General features: G+C 43.3%; 2 protein-coding genes across 7 annotated transcripts in view; one reads left to right on the plus strand and one right to left on the minus strand.

Annotated features, from left to right (window-relative positions):
• CFAP61 (cilia and flagella associated protein 61) overlaps window positions 1–6,025 on the minus strand; it is a gene marked incomplete at its 5' end in the record, with an annotated part of 111,516 nt that extends 105,491 nt beyond the window's left edge. For 2 of the 4 annotated variants that reach the window (XM_080615811.1, XM_080615810.1), the window contains 3 exons: window positions 2,322–2,472; window positions 3,579–3,729; window positions 5,762–6,025. In XM_080615811.1, coding sequence (XP_080471937.1) covers window positions 2,322–2,472; window positions 3,579–3,721 — 294 coding nt within the window. Of the gene's footprint in view, window positions 1–293; window positions 393–2,321; window positions 2,473–3,578; window positions 3,755–5,761 lie in introns of those variants that run through there. The other 2 variants (XM_080615809.1, XM_080615812.1) reach the window with 2 other exon arrangements.
• An 86-nt stretch (window positions 6,026–6,111) lies between these two features.
• CRNKL1 (crooked neck pre-mRNA splicing factor 1) lies at window positions 6,112–17,649 on the plus strand. 3 transcript variants are annotated; one of them, XM_080616267.1, is made up of 15 exons: window positions 6,239–6,477; window positions 6,557–6,709; window positions 7,008–7,190; window positions 7,908–7,999; window positions 8,117–8,275; window positions 8,635–8,801; window positions 9,319–9,497; window positions 10,161–10,331; window positions 10,983–11,174; window positions 11,879–11,938; window positions 12,904–12,984; window positions 15,356–15,595; window positions 16,002–16,103; window positions 16,675–16,923; window positions 17,426–17,649. In XM_080616267.1, the coding sequence occupies exons 5-15, from the start codon at window positions 8,190–8,192 to the stop codon at window positions 17,591–17,593; spliced, it is 1,695 nt and encodes a 564-aa protein (XP_080472393.1). In that variant the 5' UTR covers window positions 6,239–6,477; window positions 6,557–6,709; window positions 7,008–7,190; window positions 7,908–7,999; window positions 8,117–8,189; the 3' UTR covers window positions 17,594–17,649. The 3 variants fall into 3 exon arrangements, with proteins under 3 accessions (XP_080472391.1, XP_080472392.1, XP_080472393.1); XM_080616265.1 differs by lacking the exons at window positions 6,239–6,477; window positions 7,008–7,190 and adding an exon at window positions 6,112–6,186; XM_080616266.1 differs by lacking the exons at window positions 7,008–7,190; window positions 7,908–7,999 and having other exon boundaries at window positions 6,238–6,477.
• The last annotated feature ends 581 nt before the right edge of the window (window positions 17,650–18,230 follow it).

Genomic DNA, 18,230 nt, shown 5'->3' on the forward strand with positions numbered 1-18,230 from the left:
GACTGCAATATATATCCATGAGATCATATTTAACAGTATCCCAGACTAATAACATTTTAATTTAACCACAGAAATTAACAACTAACTCTTAACAATGTTTAATTTAACATTTGGCTGATAAAGACACTCTCAGTAGGTTTTAAAAAGAAAAACCAAACCCAAAAGCTCATGTGCTTCTCACCCTACTAAAATGCTTTTTCTATAACAGAAGTAAGAAGAATTACAAAGTCTTAAGATTACATCATTAGACACATGTAAATAGCCAGGCAGAAACAGGACAGGCTGAAAGGCACCTTTCTGTGACATGCCTGCTGTTAACCGGGAAGCACGAGCAAATGAAACCCTGTGCTGGAGAGGAAGGTGCTGCTACTTCAGCTGCTGTCTCGCGCATAACCATTCAAGTGCTGAGTCAGCCAAGGTCTACCTGGACATGAAATATTCCTAGAAAAAAATATTTTAAACAGAAAACCCTATTCAGAGGTATTCTGAATAGTCGAATATTCAACTAAAATATGATGGTGAGAGTCACCAATACATTTCATCAACTTCAGGGCAAGTACGATTTTAACAGAGCTTGCAGTATATGGACCAGCACAAAGACAACAGGCTGTTTTAATGAATAAGCATCAAAACCCATTTCTAAACATCAGAGTTGCCCTGTTTTTTTTTAAAAGCAAAAGGAAGAAGGAAAAAAAATTAAAAGCCTGTTTTGTTGCTGAGGTCCAAGAGGAGGCCCAGGAGGCAAGACTTGGCCTGGAACCTTTCCTGAAGAGCGCTGGTAACCAGGCAATGCTGGAAAGCATGCTCACTAATCAAATGCTGCCCGAGTCAAGCCCTGACTGGAACCTCCAGGCTACATTATCATATCTGTGCTCCACAGAAAAAAATGTCAACCAGACTTTTAAAAAATTCTATTTTCAGAAGATCTCAATTTTGTAAAGCACATCTGCATGGATGTAACCTGCAGTTAACCAGTGATACCTCAACTAGTTATAACTCATAGTAGTGTTGTTTCTTTTGTCACTGCAGAAGCATAAAACATACTGAAACTTCTGTGTGTATAGAAAACAATCTCCATTCTAGAAAAAGAAGAGTCCTTCTGCTTCTTCTCAGTGTTCCAAAGTACCTTTCACTCCTGTGTACCAGCAGCAGTCCCTAACACTCTCGAGCTCTCTTTTTGTGCTTTCTGTTTGTATGCCCCTGCACTCCGAGGTCAGCTGCAGCTCTGCTGCAGTCGATGCTGTCGTGCCTGCGGAGCCGACGGTATGGCACAACCCACGGGAGCAGCTGCAGCTGCAGAGCGTGTGAAGTGGCTGTGCCTGCAGTGTGCCCAGACACAAAGTACTGCTCAAGTGACAAAGAAAACAGATTACAGGAAAATTACATGGGTTTGTTCTGTCCTCCCTTTGGCTGTAGTAATTTTGCTTCTTTAACAGCATTTCCAAATACAATTGCTGCATTTGTCAGCTTTTCTGCAAGCCGTTCCTTAATGTCTCCAGAACATTAGAAAATCGATGAACAAACTGTCTAGAGATAATTTCAGTACTGCCAATACCTTATTATGGCATGTGCTGCCTGGCTTTTGAGTGTTTATGATTAACACTGTCCATCTTTTCTCAACAATCACAGGATTTCCTAGTTGGACTGAATGAGGGGCAGCATTTGAATCCTAAACTTCTAAGTGCCTATTTCTAGTCCATAATTCCTAAGAGTAGTTCATAATCTTGATCTAGGAGCATGTACGAAAACTGCCACCACACAGAACAGAGCACAGCGATATTCACATGATCATGTCAGCATGGTCCTCCTCCCAGCATAACTCACCACTCTTCAAGCAGGGTACACTCCCCATCCCCTATTCTTTCTCTCAAGCCATTAAATTTGCATTTAATTCTGTAAAATAGCAAAACTTTATTCCAAAAGGTGAAAAATGAGGATTCCAGTTCCCTTACAGCAAGAGGACCTTAGAGCAATGACTACCTCTGAGGTAAATGTTCTGTTAGATAACACCAGTGGTTTTTGCATGAAAAATACTGGTGGTAGCTATGATTCACACTGCTCTCAGTGCTAGCACAGCGCTCATGTTCTGCACATGTATGGCAAATAAAAGACTTGTCTTCCCCAACTGCCATCCTTATAGTTACCTTCAGTTACCCTAGTGTTAAAAAGACAGGTACTCATGGACTTCTGAGCACCTGAGGGTTTAGTTAGGAATCTGATGATCACCTTCTTTAGCATGAGTGCCTCAGATCCACCCAACATAGATTTTAGATGCCATTACCTTAAATGAAAGCTCAGCTAAAATCACACAATTTACTTACAGTGCAGCTATTGCTAATGTAGTTTTCATGTAGAAATGATTCCCAATCAGACTGATCAGTGATATTCCAATTTGGATAGTCCAGAAAGACAGCATGGGCTATAGCCCCATTCTTCTCATTGCAGAGGGTCAAAGCTAGGTTGGCTCTTTCTCTGTAAAAACAATTTAATTTTGCAGAAGCTGAAGAAACTACACCGAGAAAAGTGACTGTTAATTCAGCCTGTTAGAATCACAAAACTAACCATGTTCAAAAGTGCTCCCAGGATCAGGCCTCAATAAAACTTCATTACCCACATCCCAACCTGATTCCAAATCATCAATTCCAAATCATCAATTCCAAATATTTATTTTGTGTATGCTGGCGTTATAACAATTCATTACTATGATGAAATACTACATTTTTTCAAACCCTCAGTTAGCATGAATTTGATACACAAAATGGAAATGCTCCCTCTTTTTTGTATGTGTCTTCATTTGTCTGTCACCCAGATAGCAGGCATCTGAGACGGTTGCCATTAACCCTCAGTGACCCATCAGCATTTCACACAGTCCATCTCTGCTGTTCATCACTGCACAGAAAGATGAAGCACAGAGGGTTCATCATTGTCTCCAGTGGTGAAAATATGGTAACAGAGGACCTCTACAACCGCCCATTTCTGCCATGCAAGCAGCTAGGTTACAGGTGCCAAAACACAGAGAATATATTTGGTATCTTGGGGGCATAAAAAGACAAGACACCTTGAAACATATTTTATGGCAGATAGAGGCTGTCTCCCAAGTTAGAACAGAGGCAAAAAACAACCAGTTCCTTACATTAAGTGGTAACTGGAGGAGAAGGAAAATATTTCAACAAACACAGGAAAAGAGAATGGTCATGGGACACAGTGATTAAAACCCTCATCCCCTCTACTTCTGTCACCCTCCAAAGGCAAAAGGATTCTGTTAGATGCAGCAGACAGCAGACGTTGCAATCTGATGGTTTCATCAGGTATCACTCAGAAGTATTTCTCCTGAACTTGTGTAAAAAAGAAGCTAGCATGGAGTCACGCTGCATTATGCTGCAGCATCGCACCAAGTTTGCACAGCCATGCGTGTGTGAGGCAGAGAAGATATGGAAGCAGATTTTCTGTCCCTGTTTTTGACTAGCCTAAAAAGCCACACCATGCAAAGTATCATAATGGTTTCTGCCATTTAACACAATTTCTTGACGTTTCCTGCAAGAAGGGCGATATAATGTCCCTTAAATACTGTTACTTACAACAGGTACACGACATCAATTCTTCCAAAAAGGACATCTGTAGTATTGCTGAAGAGGCCAATAATATCCGACACATCGCATGATTCTGTTCTTCTGGCACTGATCACTCCTATGTCTCCTCTGGAAGACGTTTCTGTAGTCATCTTGCAGGCTGCAACAAGAAAGAAAGAACACATTGCTGCTCTGGCAGATCCCACTGCAATCCACTGTGCAGTGCAGTTAAACTGATCCTTACAAAGAAGCTGAAGCAGCACAATTCAGGTGGATTCCCATATACCTCAACATAAATCCATACTGCCTGCATAGACATACAGCATGCCAACAGTGCACATGTAGAAATATAGCAGGCAATCATCACTCCTATTGTATGCATTGTACATGCTACACAGGAAATAAATGTCTTTAATAGGCTACAAATTGCTTTTATATTTATTCATTTATAGGCATTTTCATGCTCTCTGTCAAAACAGTGCCCATCATTAATAATTTCAAATTTAATAGCTGTAAGTCTACAGGGTTGGGAGGATCAGCTGCAAACCATCAGGGTAAGGACATCCTGGTGAACAGCAGTTTCAGGTGAGTTAAATGTATTTTGCACAAAGCAGCACCTTTAATTTCTGCCTGTGTCAACAGCAATGCTTAAATTTCAGGAGGAATTGAAAGATCTGCAGCATTCCTGCCCACAAGAAAAATGTTGTTCACACCATTCCAGGTCCATGTGATTTACTGACCTGCAATTTTGGAACATACAGGGGCAACAGCCCACCCATACCTATCAACTAACAGCTCAGTCAGCTTTCACCTGTGTTGTGACACTGTAGTGTAGCCTGTTGTGATATAATTGAGAATTGGGCATGTAAAACCCAAACGGACCAACACAACAGCTTAGTGCTATTTCTAAATAGACTTGTGCAAAATATAGCATTACTTGCTCAAAAGAAGTCTAAATAACCAACATACGTACACTAGCAGGGCACTTTTACCAACGTACCAAACACAACAGCCATTGCTAACAGTCTCTCCAGGTATTAGGCCCCACAGATCCCAGCTCAAATGGGATAATCCTGAATTTCATACTTTTTAAATCCAGAGAGAGTTGCATGTACAGCTCCATCTTTCTCCCATGACCAAGACACTGTTACAGGTGACAGCACAGGTCTCAGTCATGCCACAAACGTTGCAAAGAGGTTCCAGAACCAACCTGAGGCAAAACATCCTCTGCAGGTTTTAATGTGTGCACTCAGCAGAGTTGTAGTGATGTAGAAAGAACCAGCTGGGCATAAGAGTGTACTTATTACTGAGTATAGCAATAACATCTACAAGATAAACCCCCCTATACTAGCTTGTGTAACAAGCTTCTCAAACATTTGCAGTACTAAGGTGTATATATAGAAAGATACGTGTATTTTTTTTTCCCAGTGGAGTGGAAGGCAGCTACCCCCAGGGCTAAATGACATGTGATTCTTAAAATGAGCAAAGAGAATGGCCAAATAATTCCTTTCCACATTTCAGTCAGTAACTGCAAGCTGAGAGACTACTAAAATAGTTGTTTTAGTAAATCATTAGTAAACAACCATTAGTAAAATGGTTGGTTTTTATTAATACCAACTGCATATATCAAAATAAATGAGAATTTTAAATTGTCATTCACAAACTGTGATCAAGCAGTAAGATTACCCCAACAGAGGAGAAGCTTGCCACATTTCTATGTTCAGTTTTTTAACTTCACTGAGAAAGTCTCACCCCTTCTCCACTAGCTCCCCTTAAAGGCCCTCAACACTAACTCAACCGGAAACAGCATTCACACGTTAAAAATGTACCGTTTCCCTGAGAAAATGCACTCTTCCTACAGCAACTCCCGTGTTTGTGCTACAGGAGCAGCAAACAGGCCGTGGCTGAACCAGCAGGTAAAGAACCGTTCCTGTTCCGAACCAGCTCTGGCCCCTGCACAAACACTCTTAAAGCCAGGCGGGACTCCTGTGGTGTGCTCTGTCAGTCTCTGACCCTAAGTACACCGAGTGACCCCCAGTCAGCGCCTCAGCGGCCGCTCGCAAAACCCCCCTCAGCCCACACCGCATCGCGCACCCGCCTCATCCAGTAACGGCTCCCACAGCTCCGCGAGCCGCCGCGCCGCCAGGGGGCGCGCTCTGCAGTGCGCGGCCCCCAGCTGAGCGTGCTCTCACCTGCCTCCCGCTGCCGAGCCGAGTCCCTGTCCCGGCGCTGGGGGAGCCCACGGCCCGACTGAGTCACGAAGAGGCGACCCCTGACGACCGAATGACCGACCGACTGACTGACTGACTGACTGCCTACTACTACTGCCTGACTGACAGACTGCCTGACTACTGACTGACTGACTACTGACTGACTACTGACTAACTACTGCCTGACTGACAGACTGCCTGACTACTGACTGACTGACTACTAACCACCACTGTCTACTTGCTAACTATCACCCACTCTTCGCCACGCAGCCGCGTCGGGACGCGCCGCCGTTACCCCGGCAACGACGCTGCGTGAGGTCAGGGGTGACGGGGCGGAGCTAGCACGGAGAGGCGGCAAGATGGCGTCTACGGCGGCCGGGAAGCAGCGGATCCCCAAAGTGGCGAAGGTGCGGGGGGGAGGCTGCGGGCTCGCGGCCGGAGGGGCGGGTACGGGAGCGGAGGGCGGTCGGGGCCTACCCGCGCCGGGCGTCCCGGATCCGCAGTTCCCGCTGCCTTCGGGAAGCGGGTGAGGCGCCCTCTGGTCCCCATGGCCGCCCCTCACCGCGACCTCTGGAAGCCTCGCCTCCCGCCATGCCCCAGGCAGGGGCTCGGGCTGGCGCTTAGGGCCCTGACGCTCTCGGAGAGCGCGGGATGTCGGATCCGTCCTCGGCACACACCGAGCGCAGGCACCCGCGGGAGTGAGTTAATGGGTCAGGGCGGGGGAAATCCGAATTTTCCATTGGAAGAAAATGCGAATCAAGGACTCTCACTCTACAGGTGAAAAATAAAGCGCCTGCGGAAGTTCAGATCACAGCAGAGCAGCTTCTAAGAGAAGCAAAAGAGAGAGAACTCGAGCTTCTCCCACCACCTCCCCAACAGAAGATCACAGATGTTGAGGAGCTAAATGACTATAAACTCCGGAAAAGGAAGGTAAAGGAAAAGTCCCTAATCTTGATGCTCACATAAAGCCCTAAAACTTCTACTGTAGTCTAACTTAAACAAGAGACAGTCTATTTTACTGTGTTTGCAAGCGCTATTTCTGTTCTGTATAATTATAGTGTTAGTGCACAGCTGTCTGCACTAATCGTGATTATGTTTGATAATTGTCTTGAAACTCGACCATTTGGCATAAGAGATTTTAGGGATCATTTCTTCTGCTTTATGTGAAAGGATTGCTTTACTTATGCAAACTTATCTGTGGCTTTGTTCTGCTTTTTCCTTTGATAAGTGCTGTTGTGGATCAGCAAAGCAAGCATATCCCTTACAGGGAACTGTAAAGAAATTGCTGAGTGTTGGAAACGTTTCGATGCAGACAGCATGAACCAGGGCTGTCATTCCCTGAAGCACACGTGTGTTCAGAGCTGAGGACTGTGGTGGCTGGCCCAGCACCCCTGTGCTCAGCCCTGAGCAGGTGATTGTTCCTTCCTTACCACAGTGGGTAGGGCTCCCTGTGAACACATCAGGCCTTGCTGTGCTGGACACAGGTGTACCTCCCTCGGGCATATGGAGAGCAGCCAGAGCCAGTGATCAGCACCACAGCACTGCAGAAACAGTGTCTGATGGTACCTTTTTACATGTCCTGAATGGCAGTAACAGCTGGCACGTTAACTGTGTTACACCATGTTAAACACCAGTAGCATTGATCCTGACAGTAGCCAAGCAAAGGGCTGAAGGTGCTCTCACTGTTCCACTGACAGTGAAATTTGTCTGGCACATATTAAATCTGGGGAATAAGAATTAGGCATCCTGCTCTAAAGAAGAATTCGGAGTAGTGATACATACAGGTCAGAGTGAAGAAACTTGTGCTGAAGCATCCAAGTATATTCTGGTTTGTTTGCAGTAACTGGATTACATCGGTCCACATAATGTTGCTGTTGAATCATTAAGCAGGAGATTTATAAAAAAAAAAAAGGCAAAAAATACTTTGTTGTTATTCCATCAGTAGTTACACTTTGAGCTTCTGTCATGCAATTTTGAGGAAGCGTATTGAGTATGATCTGTTACTGCATCTGTATGGGTGTAAGACATTTGGAATTAATTCCAATAATTGCAGTAATATTGCATGAGCCATTTATAACAAGATTGGTCTACACAGAGGGATTTCTTACTTAAATAATTTTCTTCTCAGACTTTTGAAGATAACATAAGGAAAAACAGGACTGTTATCAGTAACTGGATAAAGTACGCACAATGGGAGGAAAGCCTGAAAGAAATACAGAGGTAATTATGATACAGCTGCAGACATCTCTTACAAAGCTTTTAAAACATCTAGTGACAAACAGTGTCAAAGTCTTGGAGGCACATTACAGACACAGCTTACTTCTCTTTGCTTTCCAGAGCCCGTTCCATTTACGAGCGTGCTTTAGATGTAGACTACAGAAATGTCACACTCTGGCTGAAGTATGCAGAGATGGAGATGAAGAACCGCCAGGTTAATCATGCCCGAAACATCTGGGACCGAGCTATCACCACCCTCCCCAGGGTGAACCAGTTCTGGTACGTTTGCAGAGAGCAAAGCGTTGTTTCCAGCCCCAAAGACTAAGGATCATGTTTCTGGTTTGGTATCATGCAACAGTGCATTGGCTTCTGTTTCTCCAAGTCTTCAGGCAAGTCTGAAGAAAAGAGGAAGGCTTAAATTTTGGAATGGTTTTGTACTTTTCAACTAGTCAGACTATTGGGAGAGAAGATGTTCGTGTATCTGCATGCTGCCAATCACAACAGTGTCTATAGGCATTTCTGGGGTGCAGGTGGAAAATAGGTGAAGAAATCTCAGTAATGTTCTTATCAAGCACTAACAACATCCTTGTAATATGTGTTTATTGTGTGATTGTAAAAACTGGATCTTGTTTTATAAGGTATAAGTATACGTACATGGAAGAGATGTTGGGGAACATTGCTGGGTCACGTCAGGTGTTTGAACGGTGGATGGAGTGGCAGCCAGAGGAGCAGGCTTGGCATTCCTACATTAACTTCGAGCTCAGATACAAGGAGGTGGACAGGGCACGCAGCATTTATGAGAGATATATCCTTTTTAGTGTACTGCAACACTGCCCAAGTTTAGGCCTACATCTTTCATTTCTTTATCTATTCTACCTCCAGCTATGTCTGTGTGCTTCTTTTTACTGTGGCATGTTGGGAGTAGGCCACCATGCCAAGAGCCGGCAGTAGGTGTTTGAAGTGTTTAGTATATGCTTTCCAAAGTCATTCAGCAAATGCACATCTTGCCACAACAGTGTGTATTTAACAGCACTCATGCTTACAGCTTTTTTGCAGTCATCATTTGTTTCAGATTTCTCCTCTTTAAACTTCTCCCTGACTCTTGCCTGATTTTTATCCCTTTCTAAAATTTCTTCAAGTTCTCAGGAAGGCACAAAGCCTTTGCATGCATAGAGCTGTTTTGTGTCTTCTTCCCAGTTGGATTTTTTTGCATATGCTATCCTTGAGAGTTGTTCTATGTGGTCCATGACCCTGCAGTCACTGGGAAGAATGCAATTTGAAATGTCAGTGCAACCACCACTGTTTCTTTAACATAGCTCTACTTGTGATTGTGCATCCTGATGTTAAAAACTGGATCAAGTATGCCCGCTTTGAAGAGAAGCACAGTTACTTTGCTCACGCAAGGAAGGTATATGAGAGGGCAGTGGATTTCTTTGGAGAAGAGCATATGGATGAGCACTTGTACGTGGCTTTTGCAAAATTTGAGGAGAACCAGAAAGAAGTAAGACCTTGATAATACCTCACACTAATGCCAACCACCCCCATGAGATTCATTCTTCAATATCAAACTTAAGGCCACTTAACATTCACTGCAATACTTTCATTTTCCAGCACCTTGTGAGATATTGCTGTTGTAGTCTGAATTAAAGAGGCAATTTTTTGCTTAGCTTGTATTTACCTTTTGGTGACACCAAGGAAATATGTTCTAAGAAAGCTGGGCACCAGATCTGCCAAGCCTGAGAACAGTATCATTGGATGAAATACGTATCCTCAGACTTGTAAGTTTGTTGGAGGTTGTAGGCCTGCATGACGAAAACTGAAGGAGCCATGTTTTTCCCAGGTGTTCTCTTTAAAGTGACCAGACCATTCAGGAATTGAAAGTATTCTGTGAACCCAAACCCACAACCTCTTGAATATACCCTCAATATTGCACACCCTGTAAATGAATAAGCAGTGGTAGGTTTTAATATTTACAGGTATTTCCACTCCCTGCCCCAAGTTTACTTTTCAGGGAGATCTGTGCTAGTCCTGTCTCAAGTAATTTGTATTGAGATATTCTGTGATTCTTCATTTATTAAATACTGCCAAAAGCTCATTGAGAAATTGTGGGGGAAGACAGGAGCTGCTTTGTTGGTGTTACTCAAATGATATTTAATATTTTCAGTTTGAAAGAGTAAGGGTGATCTACAAGTATGCCTTGGATAGAATCCCAAAACAGGAGGCCTCAAATCTCTTCAAGAACTACACCATCTTTGAGAAGAAGTTTGGAGACAGAAGGGGAATTGAGGACATCATTGTCAGCAAGAGGAGATTCCAGTATGAAGAGGAAGTAAAGGTATGTATTAAAACATCCACTGGGCGCATCATGCATCCCGCTGCTGCTTAAGGTACATGAGTGTCTCAGGATATGAAGGCTGATAAGTCTTGTTACCCTTGATGCCCAGTGAAAAAAAATACCATCCACCGGGAAGAGAATGATGCTTGCATTCATGGATTGTTTTGATTCTGTATTCTAACATAGAATGCAGAGACAAAGTTTTTGATTGAACTCAGAGCTCAGTACCCTTCACCGTCATCTTGGGGTACAGTACAGTTTAGCTTCTAACTTCTTGTATTATACAGTAGCTGTTACAGGACACCTCACCTGTGTGTAAATACCTTTCTGTGAGAAAATGAGTGTTCCGCACCTATCTGCTATTCACTGAATATCATATATTTCCCCATTTCCTCTTCCCTTCTCACAGTTCAGTTTGTTTGCCTTCACTTAAAGGACATTTGCAGGTAAACTAAAAATAAAGAACCAAATGCACTTGAACCCCAGAGCTCTCGCATAAGCATACGTGAGACTGACAGTTTGCATTAATATTGCAATCATCTCTTTTTGAAGGAGAAATTCTATATAAAAGCCATAGGTAAAGAAACAGGGTCTGTTGTTTGTAGTTACTGAAATTTCTTTCCCATTTCCCTACTCCCATCTTTCTGGAAGGCAAATCCACATAATTATGATGCGTGGTTTGACTACCTGAGGTTAGTTGAAAGTGATGCAGATGCTGAGGCTGTCCGAGAAGTGTACGAAAGAGCCATCGCCAACGTTCCCCCAGTTCAAGAGAAGAGGCACTGGAAGAGATACATCTATCTTTGGATTAACTATGCATTATATGAAGAGCTGGAGGCAAAGGCAAGTAGTAAGAACTGGTTTTTTTCCCCCTGTCTTTCCCATGTATTTTCCTTACATTGAATAGCTACAGAAATTTTAGTAAGAAAACAGAGATACAAAAATGTTATGTCTTACTTCAATAGCAAATCCAACAAGTATGGGGGTGTTTTCCCCTCCCATATATAGGGGATAAAAGTACTTCAGTTTCACCACAATTCAACCACAAATAGGTTGATAATAAAAGCAGCCCCATTTGAATTGCCTGTTCCTGAACTTATCAAAATTTTTTGCCTAAAAAAGCTATCTGTGATTGTTCAACAAGAATTGAACAATCAAACTCTTGCTATAGGGGCCTTTTGAGGCTGTGTAAGTATTTCTCATTACCAGTCACACAGCATGAGCTGCTCTTTATTTCATAAAATTGGAGTGCAGTATGAAGTGTTTGTTAAAGGAAAAAAAAAAGACTTTTTCCCCAGAAAACAGGAACACTCCTGGTTTTGTTGTCTATTTTTTTAGTGTTGAATCTTATTTTGAAAAGATTACTTGTATCGATTCTCAGAAGTCACAGCCTTTGAACTGTGCACATTAAGCAGATAAGGATGTTTACATCTTAAAGATACACAATTCTAAACAGCTTTACTTCTGCAGTTTTGCAGATACTGCATGATGCAAAATCCAGCATAACCTTAGCAGTGACAGAGTATTTCTGTTGCCTGTTCTTGCAGGATGCGGAGCGAACCAGGCAGGTGTATCAGGCCTGCATTGAGCTCATTCCCCACAAGAAGGTATGGCTCCTCTAGGGCTTTGCATTGAGTCTTGGATTAAAACTGGCAAGATAAGATCCTTTGATTTTCTTTCCCTGCAAGGGATTTCCTCATGCAGATACAATGTAAGGGTTTCTCCAGTATTTTCAAATTGCTAAGTATGCTCTAAAAAGCTGAAATAACACAGAGCCAAAGGATAGTGCGTGCAGTACTATTAAGCAGCAGGGAAGGCCTCTCTGCTATTCATTACTTACTTGTTTTCTTCCTCAGACCGAACCTTTTACTTCTCTGTCTCAGCCCAGTTGCTTGTAGTCTTTGCAGAAGACTTCTTGTTCTTTTTAATAGGGAGTTACCACCTTTTGTAGCAACTGTTTGTAATTGTCTGCATGGCCCCAGCTGAGGGAGGTGCACTTGATAAAACTCTTCCAGGTGTGCATTCCCCGTTACAATCCGGCTTCAAGACCTGTTTGGGTTTGTGGATGTTATTGCCAGTGAGCTTTAACTAAAGTATCCATGTGGCCAAACCATTAAAACAACTAATCAGCATTGCCATGGAATGTCAAGAAATCTTAGTTCATGTACTTTCTTTCTTAGTTTGTCATTATTTGTGTCTTCCGAGTATCAATTGGGTAGGTTAGGATTAATCTCTAGTAATTTAGAGCTATCAGTGATAGCTGATATTTTACCTATCAGTTGATTGATTAAAAAAACATTTCTGTGTTTTAGAAGACTTCTGTCCTGGCCATTTTTGCTTTTGTTATTGTGGAGTATATTGTCCTGCTCTAGAGAGAGTGTTTTGGGTTATGAACTGTCAACTTCTCAACAGGAAAGCACTGCGGTTAAATGGAATTAACAGCAGTAGCAGTAACACCTTGTGCAGACAAAACAGAATGTACAGACCGAGACAGAATGAGTATTTTTTTAAATATATGCAGTGTTATTTATAAGCTTCCACCCTAAGCATCACATTGTTCTTTTTCTTTCAGTTTACGTTTGCCAAAATGTGGCTGCTGTATGCACAGTTTGAAATACGACAGAAAAATCTGCCACTTGCCAGAAGAGCTTTGGTAAGCTTTTGTTAATCTGTAATAGACTTCACTAACAGTACCAAGGGAACGGCATTAAAAGTTCTTAAATTGTCCTTTATAAGATGCTCGTTTAATCCACTTAAATAAAGCATCTGAGAGGTCTGCAGGGACCAGTGTTCACTGTCGTGTGATTTAAAAAGAAGCGTAACTTGGTATGATGATTAGCCATGGGCAGAATGAATGCAGCTTTCTGGTTTCAGCTGACACAACACAGATCTGAATGCAGGAGCACCCAAATCAGCTTAGTGCACTTGGAAGTGTTTAACTGCTGCTGGTTCGTTTCGGTGACACTTGCACTAACAGTAGTGTTTTAAAAAGCATTTGAAATAAACAGGAGGTTTTGAATCCCGGAAATGAAGAGCTGCTGAATAGAGCATTGGAGTGCCAGCTACAAGGTTGCTGATAGAAGCAATCACAGGGACTTTGGGCAGGCTCAAGAGCTTCTGTGCAAATTCACTGTGTCAATGTCAGCATGTCAGAGAACAATGGAGTACATTTTGGCAGCAAAACCTTTTGAAATGAAACTTTCCTTCAGTTAAGATATTCTAAATAAGCTCAGTGATGGCATTGGGAATTCTGGGAGGAAGACAGCGTTGGTAGTAGTTGAGGTGATTTGATTTTAAAGAGGAAGCTGATGGGATTTCTACCAAACCCATGGCACAGCAGTGGCAAGAGCATAAATGTGAGTGCCCTTCTATAGCTGCCACTGGACCAATCTGCCCCAACGTGGTAGTGAAGCCTCTTGAGACAGACTTCTGCCCATGACCACAACAAAATGAAGCAGAGGGGTTAAGTTCCCTATGAGACTGTTACTGTCTCCCTGCAGGAGAAGACAGCCGTCTGTCCTGCAGCATGCTGCTGTTATAGCTTGGTGTAAAATAACCATCACCCAACACTACTGCAGTCACCCACCAGCACCCTGCTTCTGGCTGCCTATTTTTTGAGGTAAATGTCATGGTAGATTCTGGAAAGGGTGCTTCAGCCTGGCTAGAAATAAAGTCTCCTCCTTTTCTTCTAGGCTTCTCTTTTGTTGGTCTTTTTCCATCTTGTTGCTTAATTTCTTTGACAAACTATTTTTAGTAGGTCACCTTTGTCTTATTTTGGAAACCAGATTTTGTTGCTGCAGCCATAATACTTTTTCAGACTGAGCCAAGATTTGGCAGTTTCTGTCTTTCTTTTGCAATGAATTGGCTTTGAGCCATCTCTTTGGCAGGAAGCCTTGCTCCTGTCCCAGGGTGAGGGTCCTGCACTGTCACCACTCAGAAGAGAGGGTCCCGCTCTGGATCTGAAGCTTTTATCAGCATGCAGATGGCATTTCTGCCTTATCTTCTGTCTTATTTTCATGTCTGCTGCAGATGGTGTGTGGATTCTTTGTTTTCCCAGTGACTCAAAGCATGAGGCTCACTACGTACCAGTCTCAGGCCCATTCTTAACTCCGGCTTTACAAGATCATAGAATCATAGAATAGTTAGGGTTGGAAAGGACCTTAAGATCATCCAGTTCCAACCCCCCTGCCATGGGCAGGGACACTCCACACTAAACCATGCCACCCAAGGCCTCATCCAACCTGGCCTTGAACACCGCCAAGGATGGAGCATTCACAACCTCCCTGGGCAACCCATTCCAGTGCCTCACCACCCTCACAGTAAAGAATTTCTTCCTTATATCCAATCTAAACTTCCCCTGTTTAAGTTTGAACCCATTACCCCTTGTCTTATCACTACAGTCCCTGATGTGTAGTCCATCCCCAAAAGATTCCTGAATTAAGAATCAAAAACTGCTTCCTCTCAGCTTGGCACTGTGGCTTAGGACATACAGGTTTCTTCAGATGCTGAAGCATACCAAAAAGGAAGTATTTTTTGAAAACATGATTCTCCATCACTTTTTACCGTGAGCAAGCCGGGAGGGTGGATAGTGTTTTGTGATGGGGAATAGCAGTGGTGGTTCAGGAGATGATTTTTCTTGATACAGTTTGTTTTACGATATACCTGAGAACTGGTACAACCTGGTACTATGCTTGCTTCAGCTTTTGATGCAAGATGAAGCATTCGTTTGATGAGATGGGCTGAGTGTCAATGAATACATTGTGGGCAGTTGTGTTATGTAGGAGCATAGTAAATTAGGTTTTCTGCTTTCAGAGTTGCTGTTGGTGTTTATGGAGGAACACTGATTTTGCACACACTGGTTGGATTCAGACTGGCCCTGGCCAGAGTCTTAAAACCCAGACTCTGCTCAAAAGCGAATTTCAGTTCAAATACTGGAGAGTAAATGGGTCTTGAGAAGACAGGGTGGGATTTTCCTCTTTGCAAGGTCTTTAAGTGGGTTTTGTCATTTGGGTTTTTCTTCCTAGGGCACATCCATTGGTAAATGTCCAAAGAACAAACTGTTCAAAGGCTACATTGAACTGGAGCTACAGCTGCGAGAATTCGATCGCTGCCGGAAGCTCTATGAGAAGTTCCTGGAGTTTGCCCCAGAGAACTGCACCTCCTGGATTAAGTTTGCAGAACTGGAAACCATCCTGGGGGACATCGACCGGGCCCGTGCAATATATGAGCTGGCCATTGGGCAGCCCCGGCTGGACATGCCCGAGGTAAGGTGGGGCAGCAGCTCCGCGTGGGCACCATTTAAAGGTATTTATTACACATTATGGCTAATTAAATGTAACTCATCTCCTGGCCTGGACAGAACTGCTCACAGAGTGCCTTAGCCTCTGTCTCATTAGTTTAGCATCTGTGTCTTAGCAGGGTACAGAAGAATGAAAATCCCATGATAGAACATGGAGGGGAAGCATGCTTCCTGCAGTGAGCTGAGCAGATCATGTGCACAAGATCTGGTCCTGCCTGGTCACAGCCCTCCCTCCTGCAGGCAGTTCCTCCTCGCATCTCTGAAACATTTTTTAGAGAGTTTTCACATTTATCTCTGCTCCTGCTCTGTTCTGTTCCTTCCCCCATCATCTCAGTGTTCTGTGAATATAACAAGAGACTTCTCTTCTGCAGGTTCTTTGGAAGTCCTACATTGACTTCGAAATTGAGCAAGAGGAGTATGAGAAAACAAGAAGTCTTTACCGCAGGTTACTTCAGCGGACACAGCACGTTAAGGTACGCGTGGGTACCCAGAACCCAGATTGGTCTTGAATCTGGCCCATGGTGGATGGAAACCCTTGACTGCTTTGCTTCTCTGGCTTTTCCACTATTGATTTTCAAATCAACAGTGAACCTAAGCCATGTCTGCACCATAAAAGGGGAAAGGCATTTTCTAACTTGCACACGACAACAGGCATCTCTTATGAAAGAAGCTTTTCCAAGCAGCCCTCTTACTGCTGAGTAGCTTTGGAATTTTACTTGCAAAAACATTACAAGGCAAAAATAGTTGTGCTGTTTCCAGTGTAGTTTGTTGCTGTTGTTCAGCTGAATTCAGGCAGACTTGCCATGACCAAAAACAACCACAAGGAATTTGTCAGCATGGCTTATGTGAATATTCTGTCTTGCCAAAGTGAGTCAAATCTCACACATGGGAAACAAATCTGGATTTTCCAGGTGTCTGCTGTGAAAAAGTACTTTAGACTTGCACTGACACTTGGCTTTTTTGGCTCTCTGGTTTTTAAACTGTCACTTAGCTGTCAGAGATGGGAGTGGAGGTTTCAGCGTGGTTTGATTGTTCCCACCACAGGTATGGATCAGCTTTGCACAGTTCGAGCTCTCTGCAGGGAGGGAGGGCAGCTTGTCTCGGGGCCGGCAGATCTATGAGGAGGCCAATAAGGCCATGCGGAACTGTGAGGAGAAAGAGGAGCGGGTCATGCTGCTGGAATCCTGGAGGAGCTTTGAAGAGGAGTTTGGAAGCGATGCCACTAAAGAGAGGGTAGATAAACTTATGCCTGAAAAGATAAAGAAGAGGAGAAAACTGCAAGCTGAAGATGGGGTAAGAGTTAAAATTCTGCATGTGGTTGCTTTGAATCCCTGGTGGCTTTGTGCTGGGGTCTGCTACAGAAACATGTCTGGGTGCTGTAACTGCATGTGTGTTACTGCAGGAGCTGGAAAAAAGCTTTGGCCTGAAATGTGCTGCTGAGCTCCCTACTCTGCAACAGGCTGGGTGGAGAGCTGATTCAGAGTGAGATACTCCCATGCTCAAGCCACCTGTAGTTTAAACTCTGACCCTAGACAAATCAAACCAGCTTTAGGTAGTACTGTGCAGATTGTGTTTGTTTCTTAACTTTGTTGGGGAAACTACAGCCAGGCTGTTCATCACATCTGCCTGCTCACTGTGCATGGCAGTGGTACTGTCTTATACCCACCCATTCAGCTCACTGGTTTAACAAACATGGATTTTAATTTATTTCACCATTAAGCTTATTAGAAGCACCTTCTAATAGTTCACATGAACATGCAGATTAAACATGCTTTATGGTACTTTTTTTCCCTAGTCTGATGCTGGCTGGGAGGAATACTATGATTATATTTTCCCAGAAGATACTGCCAATCAGCCGAATCTCAAGCTGCTTGCTATGGCTAAACTCTGGAAGAAACAGCAGCAGGAGAGCGAAGCTGCAGAGATGGATCCCGACAAGGACATTGATGAGAGCCAGTCTTAAGGCCTTGCCTTTTCCTGCCCTTTTCCTGGGCATTGTACAGTATTTTCATTGGTGATAAATAAATGTATTTGAAGAGTTTTACTGTTATTGACTTCAGACTTTTTTTGTGGGAAAAAAAGAAAAAGAACCATATTGGAGTTGATTCCCTTTGGTAGTCCAACAATTGATAGAATTCCAGCAACTGAAAGGAGGAGTTGTGGTCAAGGGCAGGGGTCAGCTGTTCCAGTGGTCTGAGAACTGGAAGAACTGGACAGCAGCTTTGTTTTTAGCACAAGACCCACTGTTCTAAGGCTTCTGCAACCTATCACAGTAAGGATATTGTGACGTGCCAACACAGCAGATCTGTTTTCCTAATGAGATGTCTCCAACCATTCCTGAATGATTTTTTCAGTAATTCTGTAAAATATGTATTGATCATGAGGACAGCCGAAAACAGTAAATCCTATTGACTGCAACCTATCCCAGCTTTTATCCCAGAAAACTGATTAGGTGAGACAATAGCAGAAGTTAAATATACTGAAACTAGCCCTGAGAAGGCAAATCTGTAGAGATGGTACCACACAGGCCGTGTTTCAATATAGAATGGTTTGGGTTGAAGAGACCTTAAAGCTCATCCAGTTCTAGGCCCCTGCCACAG

The sequence above is a fragment of the Psittacula echo genome, assembly GCF_963264785.1.
Source record: "Psittacula echo genome assembly, chromosome: 4".
Lineage (NCBI taxonomy): Eukaryota > Metazoa > Chordata > Aves > Psittaciformes > Psittacidae > Psittacula > Psittacula echo.

Bases quoted from the DNA above. Each gene is read 5' to 3' on its own strand.
- CRNKL1 (XM_080616265.1), top strand. From the start codon at position 6,139: ATGGCGTCTACGGCGGCCGGGAAGCAGCGGATCCCCAAAGTGGCGAAG. The intron at 6,187-6,556 runs GTGCGGGGGGGA...CTCACTCTACAG, and splicing joins GGATCCCCAAAGTGGCGAAG to GTGAAAAATAAAGCGCCTGC. The intron at 11,175-11,878 runs GCAAGTAGTAAG...CTGTTCTTGCAG, and splicing joins ATGAAGAGCTGGAGGCAAAG to GATGCGGAGCGAACCAGGCA.